Source organism: Gopherus evgoodei, chromosome 3 (genome assembly GCF_007399415.2).
Source record: "Gopherus evgoodei ecotype Sinaloan lineage chromosome 3, rGopEvg1_v1.p, whole genome shotgun sequence".
NCBI classification, from domain to species: Eukaryota; Metazoa; Chordata; order Testudines; family Testudinidae; genus Gopherus; species Gopherus evgoodei.
This window is the reverse complement of record NC_044324.1, coordinates 69,676,668-69,702,016: the sequence shown is the minus strand read 5'-3', so window position 1 is coordinate 69,702,016 and position 25,349 is coordinate 69,676,668. Positions and strand designations below refer to the sequence as shown.

Genomic DNA, 25,349 nt, shown 5'->3' with positions numbered 1-25,349 from the left:
AATTTACTGCTGAGTCATGGCATTTTAGCAGTGTAACAGAATGGATTGTCCATCATCAGAGCTCTGATAGAAATATTGCAAAAGCAAACTTTGTGGTGTGAGAAAGGAGAAGAGCTCCCAAGTCAAACACTGCTGAAAAGCTCCATACAATCACAGTTCTTTCAGACAAACAATTAGTCATCTTCTTCAAAGGAAGTTCACCATTTGTTATGGTCATACATTTCAGAAATAATATAATCTACTATGGCCATCATTTTGCAATGCCTCTGCTGACATGCCATATTACTGGAATGTCCAAATGACCAAAATTTACAGGTAATGGCCACTAGAAGAGGCTTCTGTTGTTTATTATGGTGCTACTGAAGTCTTCTGGGGCTGACAGATGCCACTCCAGAAGGTTAATAAGATGAAGACAGCTCTTCCAGCTGGACCATAAGAGGGATTATGTCTGAGCAGTAGATAAACAGATTATTCCAGAAACAGACACTGTTGGGTTTTTTTTAAAAACTTCATCACTCGTCACATTTAGGAGTTTACCACTCTAGTCCCCTTTTCAGTCTCCTAGACTACTAGTGTCTGTGTTTGAGGGGTTTGTTCAGTGACTGTGTTCTGGCACCTGTTTCACTCTTTGCCTGAGATTCAAAACAATTCAAACTGCTGGGCACTTTCTTAAAAAACTAGGAATAGGAGGCAGTTTGGGAATTTTAGTTCTTAAAAAGAAATCTATTAGCCAGTCTAAACTAGTCATATTTCCTGCATGACAATCCTTGAAAGTTCTGAATTGCCAGCATGCATTTGAAAACTGGATTAATATTTCTGGTCATTTGTCTTGCTCTCCAAGTTCAAGGAAGCAAAGGTAAGTTCACATATAAAATGATTTTATTTATTTATTTTGTGTCATAGTTGAAGAATGTTTGGAAAGATCAAGTTGTTTTCCCTAGCTATAAAAGTCACTGCCTAGAATTGGGTGCTATAGAAGTCTAGGTTAGTGATACTGTTAACTTGACAGGCTACCCTAAGAAAATGTTGACTTAACTTGTATCACATAGGTTTGCTCAGCATTAAACTCTCTGTAAAAAATGCACTTTAGTTTATTTACTTATTTATATTTCTAGATGAAAGAACAATTACAAATTACATAGAAGGGGCGAATAGCTGAAGTGAATGCATAAGAAAATGATTGTACTCTTAATGAGAATTTGTTGTTACTGAACTGGAAAGAAAGCAACAAAGCGTATTTTCAGCTTTACTGGGCATTGTCATGGCCAACTTAAAAGGCTCCTAGGTATATACACAAATATTGTAGGTGGAAACAATACTGCCAAAAAAACCCAGAAAATATCAATATAAATAAGGACTACATTACTGATAAATATGTACAGCTGAACAAGCAGAAAAATATAAACATTATAAAAGAAAAATGAAAAAGAATATATCTGCTGACAAATACTTAGTGAAAAATGTAAAAAAAAATCATAATAGTACTTTTTTCTGATATGTAACAAATTTAAAAGCTGTTTCAATGAATAGATTACTACAAAAAATAAAAGGAAGGATTGATTTGTAAGCCTTTAGGCAGAATAAAAGCAAGACAGAACAGAGACAACTATTCTGTATTCAGTGAAGCAACTAACAATTGTTCCTTTAGACATATTGAAAAGTTCACAAGTCTTTCTTTAATTTTTCAGCATGAACAAGAACAAAAAAAAAATATTGAGATGTGTTTTTCCCCTTGTTCATTTACATACAGGAGAAAAAAAATCAGATTTTATTCTTATCACAAAAGGTTGTTGGGTTTTTTGTTTGTCTGGCTATACTAACAGAAGGACAGGGGACATTTGACATGGGTTTAATTAGGCCACAACTTTATTATTAGATGTCTGGGACTACCTAGCAGATAAATGTGTACAGTGCAGGTAACCCCATGTTTATTCCATAATTATCCAGGGGTGGTTTTTTTTGTTTGTTTGATTGATTTCATTTTTGGTTTGGGGGTTTTATTTCCTTGTTTGTTGTTGTTTTTTAGATTGCTTACTAACTTTTCTGTCTGTCTTTGACATTTATGTCATCTAATTAAAATCCCAGGTTGCTAGTGCTTTATACTTTGCCTAAGGGATTCATAAATGGCCTAACACATCTTGCTTTCTTTCAGTCCTAGTCATGTTAGTTAAATGCAGTGATCAGGCAGTATCAGAAAAAGAGTATTTCCATTTGTATTTAAATGTTTGTAGAGGAAGAAAGACCCCCAGCATTCTTTAGTCTACTGTTAATAACATTTAGAAATCTTTATTTGTGCAGCAAAGACTATTACATTTTTCTGTTTGTTTTTGTTTTTTTAATAATTGTTTTAGCTCACTGAAATATAGACATACAGCTATGGAGAAGATTTAGTGCATCCAAGTACTGAGGATATTTTTCCTTGGAAAAACATAATGGGTCAGCTAAGTGCTAGCACCAGTTGCAGTTAATTCATATGGTGCTGCTTTACCTTTTCATTTCACATAAATAAATGCAATGAATTACTTAACATTTGAAAGTACGACAGAAAGGGAATGAGTGAGAGTGAGTATATAAATCCAATTAATGTGATGAGGAAAAAAAGATTTACCAAACTGCATTGCCTTTGTATTTAAGGCATGCATTTACAAAATTATAAGATGAAACATTCTGTGTTATTATTAATGCACTAATGATGGTATCAATAATGCGTACAATTGTGATTATAAAACTAGAAAGAAATTAAATGAAAAGTAAAGCTGAATATTCTGGCTTATCATCATTTCTTGTACCTAAATGTTGCAATACATCTGATAACAGTATAAGTGGATGGCATGTTACAAAGAGAAGTTTAGGCTTAATATCAGGGGAAACACCCTAACAAAGTGCCAGACTGGTTTGTGAGTGTTTTCTGTAAGAGATTTAATAGAAGTCCCATTACTGGAACATTTAATAATACCTGTGGAAGACATGCTAGATAATATCTAGGGATCTTGCACCTAAAGAGGGAAAGGACTAAATGATTAAATAGATTTTTTTCATCTCTACTATTTTTAATTCTTTAAAATAAATAGCAAACAACAGTTTGATCAAATATTATTGCAATACTTAGGAACAAAGATTATAGGAATTTCCTGGCTTTTGTTAGTTTATCAGGTAGTAGTTTGTTATATACGTTCATTTTTAAGAATAATTGGTAAAATCCCCCCCCCCAATGTTTATAATATATGTCCATACACGTATTGGTATTATTTTTGTTCTCATACATATTCATTATTAATATTGTATAGGAAAACCATTTTAAAATTAAATTCTGCTTTCAAATATAAATGCTTTGACTTCAAAGGTATTTAGGTGTTCAATGATGCAGACAGGTGGCTCATGGGATTCTCAGAAGTGTCGAGGGCCCAGAACCTCAAATGTATTTAGATGTCTAATCAATGGGAATTCAGATGCTTTGGAAAATCCCACTGTTTGACTATCTGCATCTTTAGGCACCTAAATACGTTTTAAAATCTCACCCTAACTATTTACATACAAGTAGTGAGTGTTAGTGGATAGCGGAAATAATCTAGATGTGTTCAGAACTTTCATGGCCCTTCCACTCTACTATACAGTGCAATTGCTATACATGGGTAGTTGGAGATACTAAGCATTCTTAGGAAATTGAAGGCTCAAATGCAAATTAAAGTTTTTTCCTTTTAAAAAAAAATCTTCAGAGCACTAATAGTCTCTAAACTAGTTCATGGATTAATCAATTGCTGATTTTTTTTTCCCCTATCACAGAACTGTCAAACTCAAATTGTTATTTTCAAGGCGGTCAAAAAAAATGGAGTTAGTTTTCTGAGCTATTCTATTTTCTCCCTATTCATCTAATTTTGCTGTGAGATCTTCCACAAACAAGAAGACTACACATGTCAAAGGGGGTTTCTAGAGAGGAATACAAGGGGACTTCATGGGAATACAAGGGGACAGAGCTTCAACAATGCTCCAGAACTTTAGTCCTAGGAGGATCCAAAGACTGAACTTGAACTCATGTTCTACGCATTACCCTACCACTCAGCTGGCATAACCCCTTTTTAACACAAAACTAAAACCCAACACAAAGTGTGTGCTACATTTCAACCTAGAATGAATGTGAGCTACAAAGCACTGAAAATACAAAATCACCAATGAAAATGTTGATAGGTTCTGAGTTATAGCAGGATCTCCTAAAATTATGTATTAAAATTATGTACTTTTGTACCCTGCTTTCAGTCAGAAAGACTGTATGCGAGCTACATAACAGTGCTCAAGTCTTCTAAGTTTGAGGGGGTTTTCAAGTAGACAAGTATTCTCCATTCACTCACAGTCATTCTTTAGAAGACAATGGCTTTCTGTGTGCTCTGTGAAATCATTTTAATTCATTTTGACTTATCCCTTCCCGTTGAGCTGTGCCAATTCAACAGTAACTGTTGCAGATTTTTTGTTACTGTAATTGCTCTTGAGAAAAGGGTTAAACAAATCCCCCATAGGAAGGGGGGAAAAATCATTAAAAATTCAAAGAAACAAAACATGGGAATGCCAGATTTACTCATCAGAATTATTCCACAGTTCATCTATGAAATAAAAATTCATCTTGATGAATTAAGGATGGTAGCTTCCCTGTTTATGTTTATGAACAACTGAAAAAATTAAATTCACATTATTTTGAATGCAAAAATAGTGAATTAGTTAGGAATGGTTTTTAATATTTAGCATTCCTTGACTTAACTCCAAATTTAAATATATGTAATAAAATATTTGTATTGTCAGTGAATATTAAACAGGAGTAGCACATGTATTCTGGGTTTGCACACAGATACTATGGTGATTGGTGCATTATAAATACTTAGACAAGATAGCTTTTAAAAGAAAAACAGTAGAGATGACTCTAGAGGACAAGATATTTATTACCAATAAAGAGCTGTCTCCCCTTGAAGGATCTAAGTTAAAGGCCACAGTGAAGGGACTTTTACCCAAATTACTTTCCACATGCTAGAAAGCCATATTTAGGTTTAGTACATTCTGCACAAGTTCTTACAGTGCCCTCATAACTATGGTATCTTAGCGCCTTCTAGTCAGACATTAAGTAACGAGACTAACTTCTGTCATGTGTGGTTCATGTGCTCTCGTTCTTTCCTCAAAAGAAAAACTGTATATGCATTCTGGTGTATTTGTTATGGGATTTAATTTTTTTTCACCCTAAATTATATGTACACGTTTGTCATGGACACAGAACTAGCTGTGTCTCTGCCCCTTTTCTGGTCTCTCTGGGGGCACCATCTCTGAAGGCCTCTTCCCCTTACATAAGAACATAAGCATGGCCATACTGGGTCAGATTAAAGATCCATCTAGCCCAGTATCCAGTCTTCTGACAGTGGCAAATGCCAGGTGCTTCAGAGGGAATGAACAGCACAGATAATCATCAAATGATCCATCCCCTGTTGCCCATTCCCAGCTTTGGGCAGTTCTCTGTTCTGCTTCTGGTGACATCCCCTGTTGCCCATTCCCAGCTTCTGGCCTTATCTGTCTTGGGGTGGAATCTTGGCATCTTAGACTGGGACCCAATACCACCTACCACCTTGCAGGCCAGACTGCATTTCAGGCACCTTCAGGAACCTGTGATATTGACCTTATTAAAGCAATTTTTTTTTATTAAATAGTGGGAACAAAGCATTAGAGAAAAAGGGATTGCACAATAACAAAGATCTGACATCTTTAGTTTCACCTACTCTTACGTTTCACTACAGGCTGAGTTAGACAGATTTTCCTCTTGCATTAAAGGAACAGAACAGAACCGACTTACATTCTCCTAGCAAGCCCAGATCCTCCTGAGGGTCCATGGGTCCTTCAGTCCAACCCATTCTGTTCAGACATGTTTCAGTACTCCCCAGGAGAACAGGCTAGAGCCATTAAGGTTGTTCTCTTTGGCATTGCCTCTTAATGATCCTTAAGTATAAGTTAGGTGACACCTAAAAGAGGGGCTTCTTTTCTCTTTCCCTAGGTGGGGACGCTAGGTCAGCTACTCAGAGTGACCCCTACAGTGAAGGGTTCCACCACAATTATGGGACAGACAGTGCCAGATCTAACACCATATTGAGAATCATCAAAGAGCACCCCTACATTTTCACAAAATTGCTAAGTGTTTATACCTAATGCAGTTGAGGTCCCCTTTTGTGCCTCACAGACCTTAATGTATTGGGGAAGTACTGTTATCCCCACTTTACCAAAAGGAAACTGAGGCACGAAAGACTAAGTGATTTACCCAAGGTCACACTGAAAGGCTGTGACAGAGCAAAGAACTGAATGTACAACTCCATATCCCAATCTATCACCCTAAACTCTGCACCATCCTTCCTTTCTCTTAGGAAGGCTATATCAAGAACCTTAAAGTGGAACAAAATGTAGTGAGGTTTGTTGAGGTTCTTAGTTCCTGTCGAAGTTCATTGCAGATTCATGGACTGAGAAGGCTCTATTTCCTGCACAGGTAAGCGTTACCTTTGAAGTGGACAGGTCCATTTGCCTAAGGACTGGAGTCCCTATCCCAGAGTTTTAGGTGATCTTTTAGATACCATGGCTTCAAACTCCTAAAAGTGCTTTCTTCTGCCAACCAGCATAACCATCATCTTACTTCACCCTCAACCAGCTGCTCTCTTCACCCATTAGCTGATCTTCCCCAAGCAATGAACTATCTTGGTGGTGCTTGTACATATCAAAGGATAAAGTTGGATGTCATCTGCAAATTGGTGGCACTTGAGCCCATGTTGTCTCACAGTTCTCCTCGTGACTGCATGTAGATGCTAAATAGCATTGAATAGAACAGTGGTTCTCAACCAGGGGTACATGTACTCCTTGGAGTACACAGGGTTTTTTCAGGGGGTACTCAACTGATCTAAATATTTGCCTAGTTTTACAACAGACTACATAAAAAGCAATAGCAAAGTCAGTACAAACTAAAACTTCATAGACTGTGATTTGTTTATACTTCTCTGTATACTACGCACTGAAATGTAAGAACAATATTTATATTCCAATTGGTTCATTTTATAATTATATGGTAAAAATGAGAAAGTAAGCAATTTTTCAGTGGTAGTGTGCTGTGACAGTTGTGTGTTTTTATGTCTGATTTTGTAAGGTTTTAAGTGAGGTGTAACGTAGGAGTACACAAGACGAATCAGACTCTTGAAAGGGGTACGGTTGTCTGTAAAGGTCAGGAGTCACTGGTATGGAGAATTGATCCTAAGGCACTCTTTAAAAGAGGAGCCTAGTGGCAGAGGTGCAGTGTCTCTTCACTGTCCTTTGGATGCATCCCTCAAGGAAGCACTTGAATCATTATAAAGCATTCACTAGGACCCTTGCCACCTCTCTCAGGTGGGGCAGCAGTATTCGCAGGGTCAGCAGTATCAAATCCTGCAGAGAGGTCCAGGAGAATAAGAATGGATGTCTGTCCTCTTCCACTAACATGAAGAAATCATCCACCAATGACATTAATGCTGTTTCTGGCCCATGTCCTGGCCTGAAACCAGATTGTGCTGGATCCTGGGTATTGGCTTCAGCTAGATGAACTCATAGGAAGCCTTTGGCTAGTTTCTCTAAGAACTCGCTCTGGAATGGAAAGTTTTATACTGGGCAGGGCCTGAATGGATTTGCTGCATCCAGAATGCATTTCTTCAGTGCTGGTTCACTTGGTTGAAGGAGGAAGGGAAGATTCCTTTCCTGAATGAGGCATTGGTTATTTCTGTCAGGAAAGACCCACTCACTTTTACCAAGCAGGAAGGGCAGGGTCCAGATTCACTGGTCTTCAGTCAAGATTTCTTCAACGTGACCAATACTTCCTGTAGAGTGAATGTGTGAACTCAGACTGAAGATGAGCTGTTTGTTGGTCAGTGTAAAGGCTTGGATCTGTGCAACAAGAGGAACCTTCCCAAACATGTGTGAACTTTTACAGCGAAGTAGGAGGATTGTTCTTCACTGAGCATGATGCTGTCTATACTTGGCTGTAGAAAATAGGCAGTCAGTGTTAATGAAGCAGTTTTCCACCCTGACTAGCTCCTTAGGTTAGGATTTGGCAGGTTCTATGGATTCTGAGAAGGTGGTTCTCTTGGCCTGTTATATACCCTCAAAATCGGATTGGAGAAATTCTGTTTCAATCCGTCTGCTTCAGCATTTATTTTCAGTGTTTGGTGTTTGAGTTTCCATCTCTCTCTCTCTCTTCATCTGGTTTAGGATGTCAGAAAACCAAGGACATCTGTGTGGGCAAGCGGGAAGAACAAAAATTTGGGGCAGGGGAGGAGTATGTTAGTGGTCAAGTTCCTTAGGGATATTCAGTTAAGGAAATGAATTCCTTCCCATTCACTGAAATTCCAAAGCACCTTATGCACTGTTGAGTGAAAATAGTGATGTCTGGTACTGCAATGCTAATCCAAAGAGGTTCCTGGGGGAGAAAAATCAAGTTGCCCTTACTTAGTTCAGTATCCCTTTGCTTATCTATTTTAAAGTCATTGCTTTAAAAAAAAAAAGCTGGTTTTTTTTCTCCTAATCTAGAGCTTTAAGACTGTCATTTTGTAAACTTCATTTCTGGAAATAAATCATCAAAAACTCTTCTATTGTTTTATTTTAATACATGCTCTTGACTCTCAGGATTTTTCTTTACTAATTATTAAATTGGATCAGTCATTCATTCATACATGGAAAATGGCCTCAGCAGTACATTGTGTCATTTGAATATTATATTACAGTAAGACAATTCCTCCAGACTTTGATGGGAATTTTGCCTAAGTAAATAATGAAGGCCACACAATCATCCTATGGAGCAGCTAAAGATGACAGACCAAAACCACAGCTTTCCTGGGTTCTCAAGGACAGAAATCCCATGGATTCTGGAACATTCTAAAGATTGTGGCTCCATACTGTACTCCCTTAACCAAAAAGAGGCTGGATAGCCATCTGTCTTGGATGGTTTAGACCAGTGGTTCTCAAACTGTGGGTCGGGACTACAAAGTGGGTCACAAACGAATTTTAATGGGGTCACCAGGGCTGTCTTAGACTTGGTGCAGTCTGGGGCTGAAGCCTGAGCCCCAGTGCCCAGGGCTGAAGCTGAAGCCCGAGGGCTTCAACCCTGGGTGGTGGGGCTCAAGTTACAGGCTCCCTGCCTGGGGCTGAAGCCTTGGCATTTGGTTTTGCCTCCCAGCCTGGGGCAGTGAGGCTTGGGCTTTGGTCCCCCAACCCAGGGCGGCAGGGCTCAGGCTTCGGTCACTTTTCCTGGATTGTATAGTAATTTTTGTTGTCAGAAGGGGACTGCAGTGCAATGAAGTTTGAGAATCCCTGGTTTAGACACAACAAATCCTACATCTCAGGCAAGGCATTAGGTCTCTTCTAAACCTATGGTTCTATGATTCTATGATAAGATTTATGGGGCCATGATCTCTGTGTTGGCTACTGCCCCGAACATGCTTAGGGTGTTTTGTATTTTGAAGGGGAGGGGGAAATTGGCGAGGGAAGTTGAGACAGGATCAAAATTATCTAGAATGAGGCAATCACTGCAGGTTTGTGGAAATACACGGTAGCAGAAAGTGCCCATCCTCCAGCACAGGGTTAGATTAAGTCATATGTACTATAGGCCTGTGTCCATGGTCACAGATCCTGGAATCATGTATTTACTTCAGACTCTCACTTTAATTTTTTTTTTAAAGGTCAGTTTTTATCCCTCATGTTTCTCAGCAAAAGTTTGGAAATGTAACCAAGTGTAGCCAATATATGTTATCTGAGTGAGTTGGCAGACAGTCCAAAACAATAGCACCAAAAAGCATAAATAGCACCATACATTTCACTATGGGGTGTTAAGCCCAGGACCCACCACTCTGGGAGCTCTGCCAATAGACGCGAGCAAAATACTGTGTTTTTGAGAGCTCAGTCCATCAGCCAGAGCAAATAAACACCCCCCAAATGCTGGGATAAAGACTGAGACCGCTTCTGACACCGCTTTTCCCAGTTTCCCAAAAGGAGGAAGCCCGTGCTGTCACTCCTAAGGGAAAGAAGAAGATCCATGCTTACTGTCCCTGCCACCTGGGCAGATGAGGGGGGCTCTGACACTCAGGGCCAGCCCATAACATTTTGGCACCTGAGGCGGGGAGCTCAGATGATGCCCCTGCCCCTCACTTGGGCCAAAAGAAGGTCTCAACTCTGCCTTCTTCCTGTTCTGCTCCTCTCATGGTACTATTCTGCTACCTACCCCAATAAAGGAGAACTAACAACTTAAAATGCCTTGTTGAAAAATGTTAAGTAACACTTAACTTTCAAATGCCTGAACAGCAAATGTAACTTTCCTTGTATGCATAGTAAACATTGGCATTTTTATCTGTTTGAATAATTAAAGTAGTGCTTTCCGTGCCTTCTTGGTTGCAAAGATTTGAACTGGTTCCTGAAGGTCCACAGTCTGGGCCAGCTCATGCTCCATTGAGATGGTTGCAAGGCTGTGTCATTGTGGAGTTTAGATGTGTTTTTATTAACTTCAACTTGAAGAAACGGTGTTCTCCGCTGGCAACTGTTACAGGAAGCGTTAGAAGTATGCACAGAGCAACAAAAGCATTTGGAAAGAAGGTGGTCATCTTATTTGTGCACATATATTCCAGAACAGCCTTTGGAGTTGATCCTGCTGAAATGTATCATGAAAGGGCTTTCAGTTCATCACCTAAATCACTCTCATCAATATCGCGCATGTCATCATGTGTCAACACTGTCTCTTCTGCCCTGCATTGCTGGTGCAGGCCTTCTTCAGGTATAGTGAGGAGTTTTGGAATATCATACAACATCCCAAATATACTGCTGTTTTCCTTGAGCTGCATGAAACATTCTTCAACTGACTGTATTGCACAATCTAGAACCTGGTTAGAGAATTCAACTTTGAATTGTTGTTTGAGGTCTCTTATGGGATTATCCCATGCCTCGTAATCAAAATGTCTTCTTCTATGTCTCTTCTATTCTTGAATGGGTGGGAAAATAGCTTCAGTGTGAAGTTCCTCTGCCAGCTTCTGTGCACTCTTCAGAATGTTTTGAAATCCCTCATCTGACCAGTAAGACTGTAGGTATAACTTTGCTTTGTCCAGTTGTTCCATTGCTCCGGATATATCAAGGTCAACACCTTGGAGTCTCTTGCTTACAACATTTGTTTCAAACAGTATGTCATGCCACAACACTAAGCCACACAGAAATTTGAAGTTATGTATTTTTCTGGTGATTCCATTTCCCTCTGCCACTGTTCTTCCACAAATAGTTCCTGTCATAGCATTATCCTCCATAATGGCAACTATGGCATCATCTGTCTTCCCAATTTGGTGTTTGATAGGCTTTATGGCCTACACTCAACATTCTCATCATGTGGCACTCAGTGGTGTCGGAGAGGATGTTCCCAGATGTTGCTTCAAAATTTGCCAGAATGAGTTGATGCAGAGAAAAATACATAGATACTTTGAGTTACATTAAAAAATTCATCAGCCTCACTAGAAGCATCACTGACCACCAAGTTCAATGAATGAGAACTGCATGGGACAAAAAAAGCCTGAGGGTTTAACTCTCGGATTTGTGTCTACACTCCTCTGTTTTTTCCTCTCATGTTGGCACCATTATCGTAGCCCTGACCTTTCATGTCAGCTATCTCAATTCCCTTATCTTCTAGTTTTTTAAGAAGCACATTTGTCATACTAGCTCCTGTAGTATCATCAATGGCAATAAATTCTAGAAAACGCCCTCTGACAGTCACCATTGCAGGAACATTTTTCACTAGATTCTGTTGTTGTTACTAAACGCACCATTAAAGGCATTTGTTCCATATGGCTGATGTCAGGTGTGCAGTCCAGAATAACAGAGTAATATCTTGCTGACCTCAGATTTGCCACATCTTCTGTTTGACTTTTGTTGCCAGTAATTGTATGATCTTATTTTGAATTGTTTTTCCAAGGTAATGATATGTATACATTTCTGGGGTGGTGACTCTTCTTAGATGCTCCTGGAGTACAACATCAAACTGAGCCATCAGTTCCATAATTTTAAGGAAGTTTCCATTGTTTGGCACATACAGCTGATCTGAAGTGCCACGCAGTGCTAGGTTTTGGGTAGCAAGCATTCTCACAATGGCAATGAGTCTCTTCAGAACATCTGTGGGGGCCTTTAACCTTAGTCTCATGTCAAGCTCTTTCCACCTGTGGAATGCTCTCCGGTGATTTGTTGCCTTCTCATCGCATGCCAGATTTACAGCCAGATTTTTCCAGTCCTTTGTTCCTGTAGAACCCAATGTGGCAGGAACGTTAGACTAGATGAATTTGCAACAAAAATTCAGCATTCTGGGTTGTTGAGTACAGAAGCCATGGCCTCTCCACTTAGTCACCGCTGGGGATTTCATGCCAGTAATGTGTTGGATGGAAACTTCTATTTTCATTTTCTTTGGGGAACATGAATTTTTTCACTTGTTGTGGCCCATGCAGTACAAGGAAGTCCCTCAGGCTACTGCTCAAGTGAGTCCACAGTCCTGGCTCATATGGACATAAGGAATTAAACTCAGCAGCAGCGTTTTCTTGCGCTTCCATCACATTCTTCTCTGATCTGCACTTTTCTTCAGGAATGTGCATGGTTACATCCATTTGAGATGGAGATATGGATGCTGCAGTAGCTAATAGGTCACCTGCACTCTGACTAACTGGAAGATCAGGCATCTCCTCACCACTCACACTCTCACTGGGGCCAGAAGGCTCACCATGAACATTTGTGTCTATGTATCTCAGGAGAGCTCCTTCCTGCTTAGATAGAAAAGCTTCCTTTGCTTTCTTTCTTTTTCCAAATGCTGCCCCAGAGGGATGTTTTCTCCTTTCACTCATGACTGCTGTTCTGTGCCAGCTATAGTGGCTCTCAAGACTCAGTTGAAGGGGAAAAATAAGCAGGCTGGTAGCAGGGCCTGAGTGAGGGCAGATATCAGTGTCTTAAGGACCTAACTGGCTCCTACTACTTCAGTTGACTATCTGTTCACCTCAAGTGGGTTCAGGGAAGCAGCAGGAAACAGGAAGCTCCCTGAGAAGCTGGTGTTAATCAGTCCAGGCTCCTGCTAGAGAGGTACATAAGAGGCTCCTCCTCCTCTCTCTCCCTGCAGCTCCTGCTGCTTTCTGTTAATCCCTCTCATCTTTTCTCCAGCCTGTCTGTTATGTCTCTTGTGCTCTCCTTCCTCCAGCACAGCATTCCACCATCTCTGTGCATCTAGAGCAGAGAGAATACATATGCACTAGCAGACACAATTTTCTACACTCTGGGTGCTAGTGGTGCCCCCCCCACCCCAGTCTGGCACCTGAGGCGACCTCCTCAGTTCACCTTGTGGTAAGGCCAGCTCTGCTGACACAGCTGCTCTGAGTGGGTGGCTGAGGAGGTAGGGACCTGCATTGCCTTAATTATAGCCTTGTTCAGTCCTGTCGCTTGTCCCCCCCATTAACTCCATCCCCATGGAACTGGGGTGGAGGGACCCACCATGGTATCAGGACACACTGAAGAGTGTGCTGCAGAGGTCCTGCCCACCACTGGCAGGTACCACTTGATTTGGTTCGTGATTGCTCTCACTATTGAATGGGAGTATGGTTCTGAATAAGAAGTCCAGCACTTTTCCTTTTATCTGTACCAATTGCACCTTATATGCTCTACTGCTCATGTTAGATTCTTTCTTCACTTTTTATTAATCAATTCTAGAGAGCTGCTGATCTATTTTTAATTATATGTCATTATCCTTGCCTACAGCTACAGATTTAAATATCAAATAGTATACTGTGTTACTTGCTGTACACTTAATTCTTGCTTTTGGGTGACCTAAACACATCGATAGGAAAGCCATTGAAATAACCCAATTGGTAATTTCTTGTCAGTTTCTTTGTTACCAGTTATTTTTTTCTTCCTTGAATGAGTCTTGGGTTTTAATTAGTAATTAATTTACTATGAAAGCAGTATGCCTCATTTATCAATCAAGCCTTCCTCTCTACACTTGAAGAACATGCTCTTATATTACAGAGACTAACTTGCTTTTTTTTTTTTTCATTGATTTCAAACTTTGGGTTGATTTCAGGCAGTTCTTTTCTTTTCCTCCTGAATTATTAAAACTTTAACATTTTTGTCCTGATGTCACCCTTTACTTTTCTATTCAAGCATTCACAACTTTGAAACTCTTCTCTTTGCATATAATCAATTTTCTGATATCTAGTCAAACTAAATGTCATATTCTGAATTAACCCAGTAGCATAATGCAGTCACATGTGTATATTTTGCAGACCTGAAAAAGAAAAAATGAGAACTAGGAGAAACTAGGAGTGTTGGCAGTCAGAAATAAGGATATATATGTATAAAAGGACATCCACTGTAATAATGGGAAAGGAACCATGGATGCAACCTCCCTGCTCCTCTCTCTAGAAAATAAAAAAATCCCACTGACCTACTCCATGAAGTTTTTTAATTTCTTTTTTTCCAGGAGTCCTGTTAAATAGCCACATACAGTAGTCTCCTTTTACCGTCATGTAAATTAATAGAGCTTGTTGGGAAATTTTTGATGAAATATTATTGTCAGAAAATACTGATTTGTTGAAACAAACTTTTTCCATAGAAAAAGGTCAGTTTGACAAATTTTCCAACCCCAAAAATTTTTGGAAAAAAAAATCAAAATTACCAAAAGGTTTTGTTTCAACACTTTTGAAACAAAAGATTCTGATTTTCCTGTTCAGGACTACCATAGTTTGAGAACCTGTGTTGTAAACAGGGCCAGCTCCAGCTTTTTTGCCACCCTAAGCGGCGAAGAAAAAAAAAAAAAGAAAAGCCCGATTGAGCTGCCACCAAAGTGTCGCCGAAGAGGAAGTGAGTCACTAAAGGACCCGACGACAATGACCCGGATGTGCCGCCTCAACAATGAACGGACTGCTGCCCCTTTCTATTGGCTGCCCCAGGCACCTGCTTCCTTCACCTGTGCCTGGAGCCAGCCCTGGTTGTAAATATCTGAGATCAGGACTGGGGGAACAGGGATTCCTGATTTTAATATCTGCACTGAAACTAACTCCTGCCTTGGCGCTGGTAAAGCCACTTTACCAGTCTTCCTCAATTATGCCATCTGGAAAAGGGGGGGAATTATACCCATCTCCTTCATAGGGCAGTTAGTGAGGATTAGTTAGTTAAACATTTGTAAAGCACTACATAAAAACCTAAAGTTTATTATTAAAAAGTCACCATACTGCAGCCGATGTCTGCTTTCCTGAACTAGAATGATCATGATGAAATAAAAACCATCTTCCATACATCTCCTGAAGGTAAAACTGGTACAAATGCATTTGCCAATTAACAGGTCTAAACAAAAGCGCAAAATACTTGTGCAAGGCAAATGTCTTATGTCTACACACAACAGTAAAAAATACCCCTCCCAAAAAAATTATTTGCTTTAAATTAAAATACCTTCCCACATTCCTGGGATTCTTTGGAATGTAGTTTCTTCAAAAAGTGTTCTGGGTATTGGGCTTAATAAATACACTATATAAAATTGAAATGATCTGAGTCTACTCAGAAATAAAGGGGGTGGGGGGAGAAAGAGATAGGGTAGACTACAGTCTATAAGCACATCACCACCTGGCAAAGGACTTATGTATGTGTATATTTTTATTCAACAGGAGGAGACAAAGATGCACACGAAAACAAGCTGCATAATCCAGTGACACATATTCAAGCATGGAAAATGTTTGAGTCATTTACATGCTTGTATCCTTTGGTGAAAATTTCTCAGGTGTATAACTGACAGTTTCCACTAAAGGAGAGGGAGGACACGGGTCTAAATGAACATTTCTATCCACAGAGAGTTTGCTCTTCAGTTAGCATTCAGCAAACTCTGGGAAACATTATGAAGAGACAGTGGGTTTTCTAATTCAGGTTTTATAGAGGTTTGACAGGAGAGTGAGCTCACAAGTTCATATAGTAGGAGTCGTGTACAAAAAGGAATAGGTCACCTATGCGATGCAAATAGGGTGAAATTCATCCAGGTAAGCTAAGCCCATGCAAAGCTGTCTGCCCCATTCAGGTCCCACTGTGCCCCTGTATGTGGAAAAGGGAGATTGTGGCTGGAGTAGCTATAGCAGAGGAAGATTACTCCTGCCCTGAACAGGAAAGCAGAGCATGGGCTATTGAAGGTGGGTCAGGAGGGTGAGTACATGTAAGTACAATATAAATACAATGTCCCTGATCCAGCAGCCTAAATCCCAATCTTATAATAGGTGCCACAAGCTGCAGTCACTATTCCAGCACTGAACGGAGACTCTCCATCATAATAGTCCTGTAGAATGGATCTTAATTCAAGCTAATGCCAAAGGGTCAAATCCTAGAGAAGAAGCAAATCCTTCGTGAAAGCTCTTTGCTTCACACAAAAGCTATCATGGGCTTAGCAACAAAATCCTCAGTCCCAACTGGTCAGAAGGCTTGTGCAGCTGGGCCATAACCACAAATACAGCGTGTGGGCTGGAGAAGAAACCATAGCCTCCTGCTCTCCCCTCTGCGTGGGCTTTTGGCCTCATCCAGCATATCTCATCCTTGCAAAGGAGCTTGCACAGACCTGCCTTGGAGATCTTACTGGGATGGAATCTTCCTGCATGAGATTTCCACTGCTGCTACTGCCATAGGTGGTGCATAGGATGCATTAGTATTTGGCCCATTATGGTTTCTGGTAGCCCTTGACAGCATTTGCATGGAGCAAAATCTTTTCATGTTCTCTCACCTTTATGGATCATAACTGGGCACCATTAAAAATCTGGTTGATTATTATTGGTTTGCACCCTGAATATGGAAACATTACTTCATTCATAAGCTGTGGTGAATCCAAGGACAGGTAAAATATATCAGAAGCACTAATCTATCCGTCTCCGTCTGACCCCTGTCATTTCTTCAGAATATTTTCACTCTTTTTGCTCATTTGCGGTGGCACATGTCAGTAACCCATTGATACAAATGTTTACATGATAAGTGAACTGCAGTGATTTGATATGACAAATGTTATAATACTGTATCCTCATTTTCACATCCCTTGCAGATGATTAGGCAGTTCTACTTAGGCAAGTCAAAAGTTGCTGCCATGCAACCTGCAGTGTGATTTAAAAGGCAAAAACAATTGTGTATTGGTGTCACTTTGTAAATATCCAGCCACTGTATGGTACTCACTGTCACCAAATGGTCAATGCTTCACACACACAAGACTACTACTTATCACACATGTTAACTATAGTTATTACTATAAACTGTAAAAACCAAGTTTCATAATTTCTACACATGGAGAATTTGATGCCGATTCAGATATTAATTAAGAATTCAACAATAGCCATGTATATGAAGAAAGCCGCTTCCATCTCCAGATTTTCCATCCCTTTTTGTCACATCCAGTATTTCCGCTACTCATTTCCTATCTATTTCCTCCCCATTTTTCTGCAAGACTGTAATTCACTGAGTTCCAAATTGTCAAACTGATGTTATCCTCCTTATTTTCTCTTTATCCATTGAAAAACAACTGACATAATTTCAGTGATGCTGGAACCAAAGTGCTGGGAGGTGCTGTCACACCTCCTGGTTTGGAATAGTATTAACAAACACCAAATACATTGTTTCCATCATGAGCGCCCTGCCTAACTTGTATTATTTGTTTTAGGCAATTTCTTCAAATTCACAGGAAAATAGACTTGATTTGTTTTGCTCTTAATTTTCCAATAGTCTTATTTTCTTGTAAATATGGTCTCTTGGTTTATCACCTTTCTCCTCAAAACATTTTCAAAATGCAATTGCTGTTTGCAGCCAATTTATCAGCATCCAGGCTACATGCACATTATGTCAGCCTCTTATTTTGTGCCTCAAAAAGTTTTCCAATTATCTATAGAATTCACCCCTTCCTTTTCACAGCAGTTCTTTCAACTAACAATTCATTTTATTTACATTTATGACTAAAGAAAATATCAGGCCTATGAAAATGCATCAAGGTATCCTTAAAAGTGTATTTTAACATCAACATTATAATTTATGCAGCATTAAAGAACAGAATCTAAACTACACTGATTGCTTCACCCAAGGGCTTCTTCATTATCTTCATCAAAGGCTACTTTGCCAGCTCACTGAAATGTATAGCTTACACCTTATTGTTGCTCTGTTAAACTTTTTAAAATCAAACTTGAACTGCTTTGTTGTGTGATAACGTGTTGGGTGTGTTGTAGAAATGGGACAAATGTGTCCAGAAGAACTCTCATTCAGAATATAGAGGTATCTGCTAACCTGCGGCTAAATTGAGGGATTTTGTCACCCTGGAAGTATTGCCATTCCTTATGGATGTTATTCTCCATAATACAACACTGCATTACTAATGATATGACTTTATGTTAACATTTACAAGTCACTACAAAAGCTCTTGTCGCCTCTGTAGTGCCTACCATACAAGGATCTAAATGATTATGAAACCTTAAGTAAGTACAGCAAGCAATGTTCATCCTTGTTTTTTTTCATGGCGAAATTGAGGCACACAGAGATTAAGGGTCAAATTTGCAAAGGCACCTGAAGTGACTTTCAATGAAACTTAGATTCCTGAAGGCTAGATTTGTAAAGGTATTTAGGTACCTAAAGGTGCCTATTGGGATTTTCAAAATAACTGGGCACTTTCATCAAGGTGAATTAGGCACCTTATCAGTTAGGCACTTTTCAAAATCCCACTTGCCACCTATATGAATCTTTAGGCACCTAAATACCTTTAAAAATATGGCACTACATGCTTACATCACTTTTGGAAATGGGACTTAGGCTGCTAAGTCACTTGGGCCCAGATCCTCAAAGCTATTCAGGCACCTAGCTCCCATTGAATTAAGCCCCTAAATACCTTTCTGGATCTGGCCCTTAAGTGCTTTAGAAAATTTTACCCTAAATGTTCTTAAGATCACACAGTGAGCTAGTCAGAGTGAAGAACAGAAATCAGATATCCTGACTCCCAGTTTTATGGTCTGATCACAAGACCATACCCATATCAGCACAGTATATCAGCCCACTTGCTGACATGTTCACAGTAATGTAGGTATTTGAGAACCTTAGTGTATGGTGTTTAAGATAATGTATTGAAAGTAGACCAAAACCTATAGTGCATACAAAAAGCCCACATACTGTGTGTGTGTGTGTGTGTGTGTTTATTTATTTATGTCTCTCATTATTTTACCCCTTACAGAAATCCCTAATAAAATAAATCGTAATGAAGCCAAAGAGCTTGCAGAAAGAACAACAAAGAGATCCAGAGTGTCAACCATCAGGAGGATATTTGATATGGCAAAGCATCGGACAAAGAGATCATCTATTTTCCCAACTGGTGTGAAAGTATGTCCACAAGAATCAGTGAAGCAGATTTTAGCCAGCCATCAAGCGTATTATCGGTTAAGAGGTGAGATGATGATTGCACCACATATTCTCTTCTTCTGAATCTTTCCTTTAATTTAAGAAACCCAACAATAGCCCTTTGGCACTCTGTTGTTCTCTAGTAGTGGGCAGAAAACTTAGCACTTACGCTTTTGTTAGACTAGTGAAAAGTTACCGGTACATCACCGTACAGTGGTGGCACAAGGTATGAGCAATTATCAAAATTATAATGCAGTGATGCAAACAAGAGATACTAAGTTGCTATCATAACCTCCAAAGAAGTTACAATGTGTTCTTGTTTAGCTGATGATAAAAACCAAATAATGGGTACACTAACCGATGGAGAAAGGCCACCTTTTTAAAAGATATAGCAGATGTCACAGATTTAATGCTTCCTTCCACCACTGCTCACAAGTGCTCCTATCCTCACTCCCTCCAGCACAGCACAAACACTAGAAACACTAGTCTGGTCATAAAAAAACACTTAAACTACAGTAGAACCCTGTTTATCTGAGCTTCCTATCCATTATCTAGCTCTTCACATTAATCAAACCACCAGCCACCCAAGGCTGACAGTGGTGGGGCTCGGGAGGTCAGCCCAGGGCAGATGGGGCTGCAGCTGTCAGCCCTGCCTGGGACTGATAGCCTACTCTCCCCAACTTGAAATAAGGGATGGAAAGCTCTTTCCCAGTTCTTCTGATTATCCGAATGTTTGAATATCTGACTTGGTCCCAGTCCCAAATAGATGGGATAAACTGGATTCCACTGTGTGTTTATTGTTGATTGGATTGTGATAGTGTCCAAAATGTTCCAGGTACTCTCCAAACACAGAGCTAGACATAGTTTCTGCCCTGGAGAATTTACAGTTTTAAAAACCATTTTGTCACTATAAATAGCCATTCCACCTTTTATGTATTTTCTAGCTAAAATAAATGCAAGTGACTTGTAAGCACTACACCTCTACCTCGATATAATACTGTCCTCGGGAGCCAAAAAATCTTACCGCGTTATAGGTGAAACCATGTTATATCAAACTTGGCTTGATCTGCCGGAGTGCATAGCCCTGCCCCCCCGGAGCACTGCTTTACCACGTTATATCCAAATTCGTGTTGTATCAGGTCGTGTTACAATGAGTAGAGGTGTATTTTCCTGCTGGAGCAGAACTGTGTGTATGCAAATAACACAATCACCTTTGAAGACCTTGGTTCAAATCTTAATCCCAAATGTACTTTGTTGTAGACTACAAATTAAAACAGGTTGAGTGGTTTATAAATTTAACAGAATGAACACACCAGGAGCCTGATCCAAAGCTCATTGAAGTAAATGGAGAGATTCTCACCCAATTCCATGGGCTTTGAATCACACAGTAAAGAGAGAGAGAGAGAGAGAGAGGTTTACAAATGATCTGCAAATAGAAATAAAAAGAGTTCCTCTTCAGAAAATGTAGGTCCTCCAATGAAGGAGCACAGAAACTACCAGGTGTGACTTAAGGGACCAACCACATGGTGTGAATGGTAAATAATGAATGCTCATTAGTAAACTACTCATTCAGGGCCAGATTCTGCCACCCCTAACTCCCACTAAGTAATACATTACTCCACAGGTGCTGCTCAGAAAAAAAAGGTACTATTCAATGTGAGTAAAATGTAGTAGAACATAGTTCTAAATGATTACAAATAAGGAACTAATCAGTCAAAAGGACAACCTTCACAATGGCAATTCATGGACAGAAAAAAGACTAACTTAATTAGATAAATTATTCACTGTTAATGTGACCATCTCTAGTCAGAGGAAAGGCTCAGTGCTGGGAAGGCAGATGTTTCACAACTTATTATTGAGGTGTATTGACACAGCAGTGTGAGCATGTTTATACAGTGCATGCCTACACTATCTTTGAGAATAGCCATTTTTATCACTGACTATTAACTTTAGAGACCCTGAGGTTTTAGATACTCTATGCAATTCTCACCTGCAGTTACTGAAATTATCAAATATTAAAAATGAAAGCTCTATCTTACAGTTATAAAATATTCAAAAATAGCTCTGAAATTGCTGAAGGATACAGCTTTTCAATTGCTGAGAAGTTCTATGCTAAAAGTATGCTACACTTCGATGTTTGATTTCATTTTCCTCTGAAGGGCAGACTTGAAATATAGATTTTAAGTAATGTGAGAACCATCTTTTCACAAAGCCAAAAATTTAGCTGGATTTGGTGACACTGAAAGTAATGAACAATGGATTCATCCAACAAATAATGAATGAAGCAATCATCTCGAAACAGGGAGGGAGGGAATTTTAGAGAAAGAAAAATAACAGTGCAATAGCCACTGTGTTCATAAATCTCAGAACTATTTTGTATTTCAAGCAACATTAGAGATGATATATAATGTTTAAGATATGTGATCCTTTAAATATTATTTGCCACATCAGTCACATAACAAAGATAGATGCTCTCAGATCAGAGTATGTATTACCAGAATCAGTTGTAAGTTTAATGGAACACTTTGCAAAATGAGAGATGCCAGATCTCTGTAACCCATGCAGAACATTTTGGGCAAGAGGAGGGACTGGCATCTGTGCAGGGCTTTGGGGCACTTGTCAATGGAGTTGGAGTGCCAGTAGCTAATAGGGGTGTGGATCAGGTGATTTTCTTTGTGGATCCATGAACAGTTGGGCCCCCAGCTTCATCTTACAAGATAGAAGAGTACAATCAAAAGTTGTAGGTGTTTGTTGGGTAGAAGTGCTAACAGAATGGGGGGCCCTGTTCCATCACGTATATGTTCCATATCTTCTTCTGTGTTTGGGGCACTTTCAAACTCTTTTTACCAGACCTCCACCCTCAATTCATTCAAATCACCTCTAAAAACTCACTTCTGTAGCATTGCCTAAAAAAGTCTTGACCAGAAATGAAACCAATAAAATGTATGTCTGAGTAACCTTGCTGCAGTATTAGTAAAACCCATCTGTTTCCTCCTCTTTCCCTGGTGCATGTTATGATCCTCACTTGTCCACCATTTAATGTGCAAGCTCCTTGGGGCAGGGACCTTACTTCTATGTGTTGTTTGTAAAGTTCATAGCACACTTGTGGATACTATAAAATAAATAAAAATGTCTGGGGCCAGCCCCAAATATAAACTAGTTTATAAAATATTACAATTAAATTTCATGGCTTTCTTGTATAAGAAGAGAGTAAAGAGTCTATACAGATAGATGCACATTTTCTGCTGAACATCAGGTTGGTGGGGGGAAGAGAGACCTCACACCATAGCATTAATTGCTGGAGACAGCTAAGAGGATCCATTAAGTAGAGCTGCTGTCAGAGCCTGAGTGCCATGTGATTTTTAGCCTACTGAGCTCTTCTTCTGAAATCTCCATCCCTGGTTTTTTTCCCCTTGTGCTCACTTTTATTTTCCCAAATGATACAGAACAGCAGTGGTTGTTCTGCAATGGAGATACCCCTCTCTTTCCTGCCTGCTGCACCTTGGCATGTAATTTGGTGTTTCATCACTATGGAGTTGTTACTTAACATTTAACAAATGTACATGTACAAAGAGAAAGAAAACACTGTTATTTCCAAGGAGATTTTACCTAAACTAAGTAATTCTGTTTTTCTGGAGGTGGTTTGGGAAACAAGGGGAAAGGTACACAGTTTTAAACATCAGACTTCACTACTTCTATGCCCTAGAGATTTAATTTCTCTTTTTTCCGGCTTTGAAAAAGCTTAATTCACTCAAAAGCTCCATCTTAGACTATCAGCAATGCTCTTGAATAAGAAGAACACTGCGACAAATTCTTCCCTGGTGTAATTGTAGTGATCTCAATGGAGTTACACCACAGTTGAACTTGATACATTGTGTTGGGCTGGAATTTTCCTCCACAACTTCTTCCACTTGCTTCCCAAGAAATTAGCTCAAATCTGGACTCGTCACTGAGTTTGTATTTTTTTTATTGGCATACAGCAACATTACACTGAGGTGCTTAAACTCAAATGCAGCAGGATGGATATAGGGATTTACCACGTCTCCAAAGCACATAATAATAAATCAGATTATCAGGGCCGGCTCTAGGCACCAGCAAACCAAGCACGTGCTTGGGCCAGCACATTTTCAGGGGTGACATTCCAGACACCTTTTTTTTTTTCTTCTTTGGTGCTTCTGGCAGCAAAAGCCTAGAGCTGGCCCAGGCAGCAGCAGCACGTTGCACCCTGGGGCCACAGAGCAGCAGCGCCCGCACCTTGTGGCTGGGCAGGCTCAAAGCAGGGGACACTCAGGCTGGGGACCCCGCGGGGCACACGGAGCCACCTACTGGTGCCACAGGGCGGTCGCCACCCAAACACCACAGCCAGGACTGGTCGAAGCGGCCCAAGCCGCCCAGGGACTGCGGCAGGATGGCCAGAAGCAGCAGCAGCAGCAAAGCCATAGAGGGTGTGGCATTGCCGTGCAGGGCCTTCATCCCACTCTCTGGAGCTCCGCTCACTCTGGGGCTACCCTGCTCCAGCTCCTCAACCCCCTGCTGGGGCGGTCCCCTGGCCCTGCCCTTTTGGGTCCCAGCTGGTCCTGGAGGTGGGAGTCCTGGCTGGAGAGACCCTGGGCTGAGTCGCGGCCTGGGAGGCCTGCTGCTTACTCCAACCCTGCCAGCACCAGACTGGCTGGCTGGAGGCGAGGGGGGAGTGGGCGAAGTCAGCACTGGTAGGGGGAGCCCAGGGCTGGGGCAGCTTGGGGTGTGGGTGGGATGGGGGGAGAGCCCAGTGCTGGAGCGGCAGGGGTGCAGGTGGTGTGGGGGTGAGAGCCCAGGGCTGGGGTGGGGGGGCAGCCAAAAATTTTTTGCTTGAGGCAGCAAAAAACTTAGAGCCGGCCCTGCAGATTATATACCTATTCTAAAACACACTAATGCATGTGCATTACATTTTACCTTGTATCACACTTTATAATTGCCTTACTAATTTTTGTAACCGATCCCTGTACAGATCCTGAACCGTCCACGAGCTGCAAAATATATTAATAAGCAAAACTTCAGCTGCAAGCTTATCATACACTATTCTTATTACTATTTCTTTATCTACTAACATGTTATTTACAAGGCCACTTGTAAATTTATGCTTTCTCCATTGTTAATGTGTTTCCTTACATCTGTTTTCTTTCATTGTTCATGCAAGGCGTACATGTTGTAGCAAGTAGGTGCTTGTTAGCACTCAGAGGCACTCAAAGGCTCAGTCCTGTGTGAAGACAAATAAATGTCAACTCAAATAAACATGAAAACTGCAAAAAAAATCTTCTGTTTAAAAGCACTGAATGAAAACAAAAAACCCGAAATGCAACAGAAAATTAGCTCTTGCTTTAAGAGTATGTGGAAGTTGACCTGGAAGTTTTCTGTATGGTTTAGTACATCCATCCCTCACCCTGCTCTGCTTCTTCAGTCTGCCAGGAAGCTGTATGGGAAGCCTTTCGGATCTTTCTGGATCGGATTCCTGATACAAATGAATATCAGAACTGGGTCAATGCCTGCCAGCGAGAAACCTTTTGCATATTTGACATTGGCAAAAATTTCAGCAACTCCCAGGAACATCTGGAGATAATCCAACGGGTAAGAACGATTGAACTTTCTTTAGAAATGCTAAGATTTCCCAGATTCCACCCGTTAAATGTCATGCATAAGGGTAAGGGATAACAGACAAGGGAGGGTGCACTGCAAAAAATCAACATTCACTGGGTGAAAAAAAGTGGTGTTAACAATAAAGTAAACAGAAGGACTAACAGGCTTATCGTGTTTGACTGAATACACCCACTAGTAAAAACTTTTTTTTTAATCTTTTTGCAGCGAGTAAAACATAGACCCTTCCAGGAAAGGTAAGTAAAGCAAATGTGGAGTACTCATCAGTTGGTGCTACTGCCTTTTTTGAAAAAGTATGTGCA

At 40.2% G+C, this 25,349-nt stretch overlaps 1 protein-coding gene across 1 annotated transcript in view; it reads left to right on the top strand.

The window, feature by feature from the left end:
- Nucleotides 1-789: 789 nt before the first annotated feature.
- The window catches only part of IMPG1 (interphotoreceptor matrix proteoglycan 1), a 105,527-nt gene continuing 80,967 nt past the window's right edge, over nt 790-25,349 (top strand). Inside the window, exons 1-4 of the mRNA XM_030554210.1 lie at nt 790-856; nt 19,253-19,462; nt 24,854-25,020; nt 25,255-25,283. Of these exons, the coding sequence (XP_030410070.1) occupies nt 790-856; nt 19,253-19,462; nt 24,854-25,020; nt 25,255-25,283 (473 nt within the window). The remainder of the gene's footprint in view (nt 857-19,252; nt 19,463-24,853; nt 25,021-25,254; nt 25,284-25,349) is intronic.